At 31.9% G+C, this 12,992-nt stretch overlaps 1 protein-coding gene across 8 annotated transcripts in view; it reads left to right on the top strand.

The window, feature by feature from the left end:
* Positions 1–12,992, top strand: part of LOC114131383 (RNA-binding protein Musashi homolog Rbp6) — a 368,433-nt gene that overhangs the window by 307,410 nt on the left and 48,031 nt on the right. For all 8 annotated transcript variants that reach the window (XM_050198728.1, XM_050198726.1, XM_050198727.1 and 5 more), the window contains one exon: positions 6,372–6,454. In XM_050198728.1, the coding sequence (XP_050054685.1) occupies positions 6,372–6,454 (83 nt within the window). The remainder of the gene's footprint in view (positions 1–6,371; positions 6,455–12,992) is intronic.

The following is a 12,992-nucleotide window of genomic DNA, read 5'->3' as shown; positions in this document are numbered from 1 at the left end:
ACACGGACTCGACACGCCAAGCACTCATCCGGCCGTTATTTAAATTGCCCGACAGTATATGCACACGCGTGCGCCAAACGGCGATTCCCGTAGGGTTTAGTGGTAGAGTGGAAAGCATTTGTGATGACGGTGCGGTCGTAAAAGATATATAATATAAAATTATATACATATATATATACATAAACATAGGAGGGTGCACGTCAAGTCGTTGCAGTATTATATAGCTATTTCATGTGTACGTAATATACATATAATTATACATAGGTATGTACGTTTACCCGGTAAAGGCGATGTTAGTAGTAACGGTGTGATGTATACATAGCATACACGTGCGCGCGTTCGCATATTATAGTTGCGATGTTTTATTTAAAAGGTTACGATTAAAAACACGGTCGTCGACAACTGTGATACACGTATATGTATATTTATAGGTAAGGCCCCGTTTACTACGCTATTAACTACCTATATAATAGTGCCTATACGTTTATTGGACATACGGCGGCGGTAGGAGTAGAAATAATAATTATCACGCACAAGCGTTCCGGCACGAAAGGCTATCGCCGCCCCTTAAATAAGCACTCCGAACCTCTCCGAAAAACTTCGGCCCGCGTGCGGCCAAACGATGATCGATGGCGGTGGTAAGACCGGCGGTGGAAGGTGCATAGCGCGTGCTATCGTCGTTTCCGGGGGGGGGGGCGAACGTTCGTGCGTTACGCGTTCGCGTTTCCGAAATCTTTACCGTGACCGGCACGTGTAATAATAATAGGACCGTCGTATAGTATGCATAATAAATTATAGATGTATCGTATTAATTTATAATATGTGCACCTGTGTAGTGTGTACAGTATGTATATAATATCTATTACGAGCTACGACCGTACTCGATTGCTAACCCTTTCGAAACGTATACAAACTATAGGTATTATTATTGTTGTTATTACTGTTGTGGGTGTCCGTTACCGTCGTGTGCTGCCCGTACAGGTCGCTTGGGTAAAAGGGTTGGGGGTTATTTGATTGGGAAAGGGCGGCGTTTATTTTCACTCGGAAACCCGCATCGTTTTCGCCGTGAAATCGAAAACCTCGACTGTGTCTTATATATTATAATGATAGAATATCATCTATCATTTTTACGACTTTAAAAATATGTGGTGGTTATACACTTTTCGCGTAAAACGTCTGAAGTACACGCTTCGAACTATAAAACTACCAGACCTTTGTGTGCGATACCCAAGATTACATTATTGCTATTTTTGACTAAAATCCAGAAATGATTATGACGTAATTAGTGTCATAAAATATATAAGCGAGAGCTAAAAAATACACTTATGGCTCTTTATTCTTATACAAAAAATATATTAATTCCGTCCATTGGGTTTAAACGTCTTGTTGAGCGATGAGAATCCATGCGGTATAGTATTTATAGAATGTGCTCGAGCAAAGTGTTGTAATCTTATCGATTTCCTTCTTTTTAGTTTATGATATTATTATGGGTGCAATATATCAGGCCTTATACAAAATAAAAAAATACATAATGGAAGATTCTACCTAAGTCGACGAAAACTGCGTTGTAATTTCGTACGTTTTTGGCCATTGTTATCCACTTATTATCTATCGCCATAGCTATACCGGCACCTGCACCACAACAACCACAACCTCTTCTTAGCATTGAACGCCCTTATTAAAACTACGAGCATAGTTTTACCCATTGTCCCGGGCGGTTAATTCTTCGACTTTTATTACCACGACACAGGTATATACCTATATATGCGACATTAGTTTATTTTCATCAGCTCAGGCGATTAATCGTCGTCGTTTACCTCCCGCATAGAATTTCTCAAATAATCGTCCCTCTTGTACGTTTTATCCCCTTCCATTACCTATCCTGTCCACTCAAACTTAATCGAACACAATGACGGACCATCTCCGCTTTTTCAAACACCACCAAAGACGCTTAAAATCTATACTTGGTGTGTGACAGACATCAGAGTATCAGACTGCATTTTATAAATATGCATACCTATAATATTATAATACCTACCCGTATAATAATATCCCAATCGCATTATTTTTTTTTTATCATTAGACAGTTCTTGCGTAGTTTATATTGTAATCGTTTCATTAGTCAATTTCGCGGGTATATCGTGACGAGGGATCGTTACCCTTAACGCATTTGCAAATACATTAAAACAAAAACGCAAACAAATTTACCAAGAACATCTCTGCACGCGTCTTGTGTTTAAGAAAAAAAAATATTTATTTTAGTAAATAATTTTATACTTCGGATGCATATAGACTTGGTTAGGTTAAGTAAACAAAATTATTGTTATAGTAAAATAATGCTTTGTAATTCCTCACTGACGGACGATAATATTTATATGTGTTTAATTATTTTACCAGTCTCTTGTGATCGTTAAATTTTTGAACGACTCGACCGTTTTTAATAAACGTTATATCGATAGATTTTTTGAGACTTGGAAAGTATTTAAAGTTTATTTTGTAATTTTGTTGAATCTGTATCCAATTGTTTTATGTTTATGTAAAATCATATGTAATATAATTTTGTTTGGTGTAATTTGTACATAAATAAATTATGGCCATAATCTTAGGATTTTGTTAACAATTATTTGTTACATAAATTACTATATAACAATCAATAATTTATATACATTTATGTACTTATGATTGATAACGGTGTAATGTAATTTACTTAATATATTATAATATTATTTCAAGTTATGTACATAATATTATCCATCATACACGTTTGACATATATAGTATTTATATTATTGGGTATAGATTATAACACGATCCGTTTTATATTCAGAATAAACATTTTAGTACCTATGTCCTATATGTATTTATAGGGTGGTACATAAGTATTAAAAAAAAAAATAATAAATTACATAATGTTATATGTTACACATAGACTTAACGCTATAAATTATGTACTTACAGTCAACAAATTTTTTAATTGCTTTAGTATTGTTAGTTAGTAAATTATAAGAGAGAAAAAAAATGAAGTTCTTAATCGTGGAATCAAACGCTTGGTCGAGTTCTATGTTTCTAGTACATAATTTACCGTTCACATCTATGGGAAAAACTCTTGCTTTAGTAATGGGAAGTATAATATTGAAAGAAACTTACACTTCATATTTTTTTTTTTGCACCGTTCGAAAGCCCATGAGAATGGTTTCAATGAGTGTTTAATATCCTTTAGAGCGCAACTTTTAACTAGTGCCTTGTATGATGTCTGGATCAATTTTAATCCGAAACGAATTGCGTCAAAAACCAAATAAAACGAAAATCCTTTGAGTTTTTCTTTTCATTTATTCTTTTAATAAAATCCTTTGAGACTATCGCAATAAATCGTTTGTCGGAAAACTCTTTACAAATGCAAGCCTGAAATATTACATACAACGCGCCTTTTCATGTGTAAAAATAAACATTTTATATGTAATGAAATTTTTTTAAATGTGATCCCTTTATCTTTATTCACAGTTCAATAATTGCGATTATGAAATTGTATGATTCCATATTATTATTTTTATGGAGTACGTTCTAGACGATGGCGACAATATGCCCATTTTCCTTCCCCTTTGATTTAAATCTATTTTTAATTTTTATTTTCACCTGTAGAATGACTTTAAATTCGTCGTTTTTCTCATTTTCCAAACATAGCTATATAAACATATTGTAAGATAATATACACATATAGGTAGGTATAACTTAGGTATAACTTAACTTAGGTAGGTAGGTGTGTGTTCATACGTATGTTTGTTTTATCCGTCAACCGTATTTTCTTCAGTCATTTGCCATTAAGTTGGAAACTTATATATATACATCTAAAATATTCACAAAGTCACGACCGTTAAATGATCGAAAGAACAGCATTAAACGAACTTCAAAGGTTCGTATGTGCACCCGTTGTATATCAACTCGTAAACGAAAACGATATAAAATCCCAATCTAAAGAGTACAACATTCACAATATTATAATAAAATATCTTGCAGCTCGCACCTAAACGCCAACAAAGTTGTTGCCTATATATTGAGTAATATGGATAAATTACAAAAATATCGCTTGGGATTAACACACGATAGTATATAGGTAGGTTTATCAGTTTTGTAACTAAAAATTCAAACGACCTTTCGTACGATTTATAATGCAATTATAACCGTGCACCGAATATATTATATTATATCGCACACGTTTGCACGCCGTTGGTTTTATGAGGCAAAAAATAAAACAACAACAGAAACAAATTAGTGTTTTCTCCGAGACGCCTATTCAAATAAAATGTATAATATGTGTGATTTAAGTGATATAGGGGTGAAAGTATGAGACGTGAGTTGTTGTAAGGAGGGTGGGAAAGCCGGGGAAATACGTAAAACTTAATTACACTTGGAACCAAACCAAATATATGAAGAAACGTGCGCGAGAACTCTATGCTCCGTGACTGACTAATAACAAGTTATGTCTATTGGTTAACGAGGTTGTGGTGCAAAACGAGATTAGCTAAATAAGTTTAATTGCCAAAACTCGGTCGCTGTATTTGCACACGTGTGTTCTGAATTCGCATTACGACCGCATACACGCGTTTAGACGGCGTTGCAAGTCGTGGCATATAACTCAAACCACCATTCCACGAAATCAATAACAATAAGTAATGACACACAGCATTATGTTTGTTTGCTAAATTATTGTAGAACATAAACAAAATCTCCAAAATATCATATATTAAATAATAATATAATACCATCATAAATTTAGTTTTTGAGGTCAATTGAAGTGGCAATTTAATATTTTAAGCACACACCTTGAAATAATATAAATGCATACTACGTTAATAAATGTACTACCAAATATAATGTGTACAAACGCATAACTTAATAAATATTATTTTTATTACAAATTATAAATATTGCATGAGGTTTGAACTTAACGACGTTGTTGTTGTATCCAAATCTTATTATATTATACATCGCCGGAGTCTCGGCTAAAGTTTAACCACTGTTATTACAAAAATGTACTGTTATTTATTAATCTGTTATACATAGTTATTTTTATTCTCGAAAAAATATTTGTGTAAATATTTCTTTAGCTGTAGTAATAATACGTCGACAAAGGTACTGGAATAACATACCGCGCGTGTTCTATTTTTAAAAATTATATAATAATATTTAACATATTATCGACCATACCTACATATTTTTTTTTTATGTAAATATAAAATCATTATCTCATACGAAGTAATAATAATAATAATATTCTAAAAACCACCTGGGGTAGAACAGTACAGCGGTGGTTCCCGTAAACCGTAGCGAGTTCACTTTGGTCGAATTCAATGCACTCGTGCTGCTTATTTGCCTATCCAACTCGCCGTCGTTCCATAGAAATTCAATAAAATATTACGAAATAATAATAATAATATAAATTTTTAATTATAATTGGTATTAAACTATTATCGACCGCGATAATTATAATAACCACTACATTTTTATTTTTTCATTATAATTGTATAAAAACCGTATAATTATATATTAAAATAATTTATTAAGTTCAATGATTAACGTATATTGGCGTCGAGTATACGGAAAACTCACTCTCTCATATACCAATAGTCATATTATTATTATTATTATTATTCTATATTACAGCAGCGTTCCAACGCCGTTGCATCACGCACATAGCTCTTAACGCGGATAATATAAGCCACTTAGCTAATTTACATCGAACGCGAAGGGTCGCAATATTCGTGACTTAATTTATATGGTGTATAACGACAATTCAATTAACCACTTTATCGTTCGGTGTTGTGGGAATACAACGAGAATCCGAGATTACTGCCGTCCGTATATTATTATAATATAATATACTTTGGTGGTGTGGTAAAATTGGAATAATTAATTAATATCGATTATTGTTATCATTATAATTACTACGATTATGATTGTGATGTAGTGTGTTTGAGGCGTGCAACTTTTGAGCCGTCGCAGCGATTCACCGGGATCCGATCCTGTGACCTGTCACCGCCTTTATGATCGTATGCGTTCATCACTTGTCTGGAAATATAATATTATACCTCCCACTTTTATTCGTTAGGCTAAGATTTTTAAATATTATCACGTTATTTTATGCGAACGTGAGTTCTTTTTATAAATTTGGTATAATTGATACTCTAAACTTATAAATTAATTAATAACGCCCATAATAGTTTTGCTATAATATGAACGCCACAGGCCGAACAGACACTTAAACTTTAGTTATCTATTATAATTTACTGTTATTCAATCATTATTAATGTACATTGAATGTGTATCTTTGTATACATGTATAATATTTAATTAAATTTATCAATTTTTTTACAGGTTTCGGTTTCGTGACTTTCCACTCGGAAGATGTAGTAGATAAAGTCTGCGAAATACATTTCCACGAAATCAACAGTAAAATGGTAAGTTTTCTATTACATTTGCCTCGATGCCTTTATTATATTATTATAATATCAGGGATGCGAACCTTAGTATATTTTATAAATTTAAATTTATTGGATTATTACTATTTTTTCTTCCATAAACATAAACATTTAATATTATGATCTAAGTTAATAAAATGATGAAAAACATTTTATAATAATATGATAAAAATGAAAAATACATAATTATTTTGATTTAGATTATTTATGTTAAATGCATAATATATTAAAGACACGTGTTTTAAATTATAAAACTGCGCAATTAAAATTATAACGACAATGTAAATTATCTTTTCCGTGATTATCCGCATCTCTAATATTTTATCTCATCATTATATTATCTTAATTTTACTGGGGTGGAAACTATTAAATAGTATATTAGATTTTTGCAACGTAATAGTTACCGTATAATTATTTCGATACACTGCGTAAAAACAAAACGCCGATTACATACGCATTAGGATGGCATGGTATAATACAGAGCGTCACGTGTTCTATGTCGCCAATGAACGATATAATGACATGCGATATTTCAATTTATACGATATATAATATCACAAAAAAATTCAATATTTCACGAAATAATTGAATTATTTCAAATTATTCAAAATAGCCATTATTTATATAAATAGAGCACACATTTGTTCACAAAATGTTATTTCACTTGCATATTACATAATATAAACGCTGTTATTTTAGTTTTACGATGTATCTAAAATATCTGTGTGCATAATACACTTCACATTGTGCATTGAGTTTTATTCATTACAATAAACTACCTGCCTACTTACATTTTCTAGACTTAATTGCGCTTTCTGTGCTGTTCGGTGAATGAAAACATGTGACGAAATACCGAGTGTTGTTTTTTCGTATCTTTTGGTTTCTGTTTTCTCTGAAAGAATTATAACTCAAAAAACGTTTTATACGTAGGCGGATAATGATAGACGTGCCTTTGTATCTCAAGTACGTTAAAGTAAAACGTATCTAATTTGTGTGCAATATAATATGCATCGCATAACCGTCATAGTAGTCATGATAGGTTTACTTATATCACAGTAAATGTACATCTGACCTTTGAAATAAATATTCTCATAGTTCCAAACGGGAAAAGATAAAACAAATTGTGTATTGTAATGGATTTGTTGAGTAATTGCACTCCACCAAAACCAGAAGCCTAAACGATATTGTTTGAGAAAATAATGCCATGTTTGATCATTCGCCATAGACATTTTATATAACTAATATAATATATATATATATAGTATACAATTACTAGCTGTCATCCAACCCAGCATTGTCCGTGTACCTATTAGTTTAGCTTTTGGCTATTTCGTAAGCCTTTTTTTAATGTTTAATTTAAATATAAATATCTGATAGAAATTGCCCTGTTCCCCTATTAACCTGTTATAATCCTGTTAATCTGTTTCATGTGAGTATATTTATATACTATAAACTTAAATGTGTTGAATAAAAATATAAATTATTTTTAAAATAGGTATAGTTTTTTTTAAATATACAAACAATAAATAGAACACGAATTAAAACAAACTACCGTGGTCACACTAATTTCGTTCACATGTTCTAGAGTAAACACAATCAGTTGATTGAATCACTGTATCCCCGTGTCATAAAAATGATATTGTAGATATTACTACTATCATATTTTAGATTAATATTAATTAATAACAAATTAAAAACACATTCTATTAGATCAAATTGTGAAACTAAATCTTCCTCGAAACAATTTAATCACGCACACAGAATTTCTTAAAAATCTTTTCAGCTATTTAAAAAAAGTTTAAATACTTATCACACGAACATATGAAATATATATATAAAGATATACATAATATGTCGTCCCCACAAACCGAATTTCACTGTTTTCGAAAAAAACTTCAAATAATATATGTGCTCGCACGATCCGATTATATATTTCTACTATAGGCATTTGTAACGTTGCAACTTTACGGGGTAACAGATAGATTTACACTACAGAGAACTCGTTCACATATATATTTATACATAGTTCTCTCCCATGTTTACCGTTGGTCGTCTTTCTGACAAATACGCGAACCATTCCGCATTATAATATCACATAATGTAATCCATTTTGAAAACCGTTTCATGTCCGGTATGACACAAATCCCATACCATTATGTAATGCATATCTCTGTATATATATATATATATATATATATATATATATATGCATACATTATATATAAATATCCGATTGATGTGTGATGGTGGTGGTGGTGGTGGTAGTGATGGGACTCCGATACGTACTTCCAATATAAAGTAGTCATTTCCTCTCGTTATTGACTTTAGGTTAAATAGACGCAATACAGAGAAAATGGAACGCAGTAGAGAGAAGTTAAAAAAGAAGTTTGTGATCGTGTATAGTATATAAAGAAAAACCTCATGCGCATATTTTAATAATATAATATTATATACACATAAAACTACTTTAACCGAATAACTGTCAAAACAATGTTATATCGTTATTTTTTTCTATATATTTTTTTTTCAAATCGAATTGCTTTACGCAAATATTGTAGTCAATGGATAAACCACTACCTCTACATCCCCTACCCAAGAAATCATGCCCCACGTGTGTTGTGCGTCTGGGGTTGAAAGAAAGTATAAAAAAATTAAAGCCAAAGTATAATATTTTCCGTAACGAGTTATTAATGCGTAAGAGCATTAACCACGAAGATCGAGTACGGTCGTCACCGGATGGCTGTAATCTTCAGGAAAGGGTTAAGGGTTGTAACAATCCTGCGTGGTATTAATGGAAAGCTAGCTGGCGAAGTCGTTGTCGTTTTTTGTTTGTTTTTTTTTTTTTTTTTTAGTTTGTTTTTGTTTTTTTTCCCCGCCCACACCATCACCATGGGTCTCTGTGGAATTGTTTTAATCTCTACAAAACGGCATCCGTTTAAGTGGCGTGTGGGGCATTTTACAGTGTGAGGCTGGACGTAATGCAGAGGGTGTTATGCATATTACACACACACATACAGTTGTGTCCAGGCAGGGCTAATATGCGCTATTAATTGTTTTCCGGTAATTAATGTAATGTCTGGGCTTTAATGTTTTTCGAAGGGTTAATTTAATTTTGCACCGCCGACGCCACAGATATGGTCGACTAGGTGCACGTTACTGCAGACCGATTGGATGAGGATCGTCGAACAAGTGGGGATGTGGGGAGACCTTATCGACGCACCCCGATCGAGTTGAAATTAATTAATCTTCCCCGTTTGACATAATTCCCGACCATGCCCGATGTATATATAAGCATTTTATGCGTACACATAAATATATCTATGTACTCGCGTATATTCTACTCAAGCGAGACGATAGCGTGTGCGCAAATAAAAAAAAAAAAATAAATTATTATTATTGTGTTTTTTTTTTTTGCTAATGGCTATAACCTTGTTTGGTGAATAAATTTGATTTATAATATATACATCGGGGATGATGTGTAGGTTTGCGAGAGTGAGTGTGTTTGCTTGTTAATATTAAACGCACTGTTGACCTCACTTCCATCATTCCTGTCTTGCCATCCATAAAATGTATGAATCATTTTGGTTATTTATAATGCTAGTAATTAGCGTTCATTTTGAATACAAAAGTTGTTTAGCATTTCTCTGGAGATAATAAATTTTCATTTCACACATTAAAATTAAGTTAAACGACTTAAGCATCAAAATTATAGGAAAAGAATGGGGATAAGGTAATTTTTACAGTGAAAGAAAACAGTTATTATATCTCTCACAAATCAACCATTGGGAAAATTGTGATATAATTTAGTTATTTTATAATCTTGTTGTATCAACCGATACCTTAAAAAATAAATAATAAAATAATTAATTCTAATTATTTTTAAAAGAAAACGTTATATTATGATGAATGTTTAGATTGTTTTTAATATTTAAAATTACATTCACAGAACAAAAAAATTAACACTAACAATATTTTAAATTATTATTTAGATAAAGTGTATATATACCTCTTCCACAATAAATTGTATTATTTAATGTCTTAAATGATCAATCTTCAAGGATAATAATTTCAATACTCCTCTTTTTTTATGAATCAAAGTAATTTCTAAAAAATTCTAAAAATCAATGAAACGAAACGGGTGTCTTTAGAGATTATCTGTCAATGTAATAAACTATAGTATGATTTGTTATTTATTGAACATAATCAAAAACATATTTAAATAAAACATTTACGTCGATTAAAACATTATACCTTATTTATTCCCTACTAAAATATTAAAAAAATAATTATCATTACGAATAAAATAATGTATATACAGAATACATACACATATTTTATAATATTAAGATAGGCAGATAAATATCTTAAGTTTTTGTATACTATATAGTAATTGGATAGTGCGTGGCGTATTATAATTCCCGTATATTATTGTACGGCAGTGGAATTGCGGAAGACTCGTGAACCGTAATATATAATACATATCAATATATAACAAGAATAATTGAACTGCTGCAGTGAAGTCGTCCATATCGTTTCAGAAGCTCCTGGCGAGCTTATATTAATAATGTATACGAGAGTTTCAAAACACATTTTGAAGGGTGAGTGGTTGTATATCGTTGGGATGGTTTTGTGTAGTCATGGTTGCACATGTTATATGCAGAGAGATTAATTTAAACGGAAAAACTATTATTTTCTATGTCGATTTTGTATTTTTGAAAAAAAAAATATATCCTGAAAACGTATAAAGCTTCGAATATCGTTGTAGCTGACTGAATTACGATCTAATTTACGATGCAGTTATAACAAAATTGTAGAAAATTGCGTTTGGACGTTTTATCAGGTCGATTATGACCGTGGTACATTTTTTTTCGGAAAATTGAATAATGAGGAAATATATATTATATGAAGTATGACTATTATAAAATAAATGCAGCTATCCGTTTCAGACGTGAAAACGATCAATAAATATTCGTATAAATATTGTACTCCGATTAGATGATTCTTAAGTCGTTTAAATAATGGACCATACTCGGCCGCCCATTTGTTCTACTAAAACGTATAACAACAACAATAATAGTAATAATAACTGTAAACGACTAGACCGATTTTCAATGGATACGATAAGTAGTTCCTTTATCGCACTCGGTCATTTATTTCTCTCATTTGCTTGCCTTGTGATAGTCTTCTTTATATATATATAGAATATATGGTAGCTGTAATATACATAGCTGTACGAGTATAATATACACGTATAAAAGGGCCGAATATAATGGATTGCGAGTATGCCTATGTGTGTGTCTGTTGAAGGGGATAACATTCAGGATGGAGGATACAGGACAATAATTCCACAGTCATTATCCGTGTCGGAATAATATTTCAGAAATCATGATTAGTTCTTGTGTACTATATTATTTTATAAAATTATACGAGACCACTCGTTTTATTTTCCTTTTCACAACCTTTTAGGAAAATGGGAATTGGTATCGTATTGGGTGCTGAACATAACTATGTACACATACTACGATCACGATCTAGTTTTAGGGTGCATTGTACGAGATAAAACCGTAATAAAGTATTGTCTATGCAAATAAAAGCGATTCGAAACACCGTGGCCCATCGAAAATGCATTATTTCTCTTAACGCGCAAATATTTAGGTATACACTATGTATAATACAGTAAAAAAAAAGAAAGAGAGAAAATGCGCATGTCTGTGTGTATGGGAGAGAGAGAGGACATTTCGAGAATAATGGGCTTATGTCGAGTTCACGTATGATAGATGGCAGAGTCGTATTATACGTATAATATATACTGTATAGTATATATTATAATAGTTGCTCGAATCGCGGTAGGACTGTTATTAAAAGCTACCCGCAATAAAATATTTACTTTTAAAACCTCATTCCGGCTAGGGATTTTCATTATATTTTATTTTTTTCATTTTCATTTACCGTTTCAGTGCTTCGGTTAACTTTCTTTTGAAATGATGATTTACCCCTCCTCTTCAATATGCTACTTCCATTGCGTGTCCACGATCCCAAACCGGCCTTCCGGGCGAGTATTATAGGGTGACGTTTGCGCGTGTTGTACTCTGCACTGCTTTGATATCGTGACAGTCATCGGATGTATAATTTAAATTTAAGTATGTGTACGTGTATGTTGCCAAAGCATCGTACGCAGGTGTAGGTGCGGCCATACATATCATAGAATATACCATAAGGTTAATAATCGACTAGATTGAGAAACACAATATGTCAATATAATACATTATTATGTGCATGATAGTATTACATTATTAATATTTGTGCACGCCCGTCGATAGATATAGTGGGCAGTGGCCTTACGGTACATATTTAACGTTATTACTATCATCATCGACACAATCATTCCCTGTACATTATAGTCGGATAAAACTATCAATTATCAAATGCCTGTGTCGTTGCTGTATAATCAAGGTACCTAAACACTAATAAATAGATGAGATGTATTGTCGTACGGGATAATCCGCATATTATTATA

Source organism: Aphis gossypii, chromosome 1, assembly GCF_020184175.1.
Source record: "Aphis gossypii isolate Hap1 chromosome 1, ASM2018417v2, whole genome shotgun sequence".
NCBI classification, from domain to species: Eukaryota; Metazoa; Arthropoda; class Insecta; order Hemiptera; family Aphididae; genus Aphis; species Aphis gossypii.
This window is presented reverse-complemented; position numbering and strand designations above follow the sequence as displayed.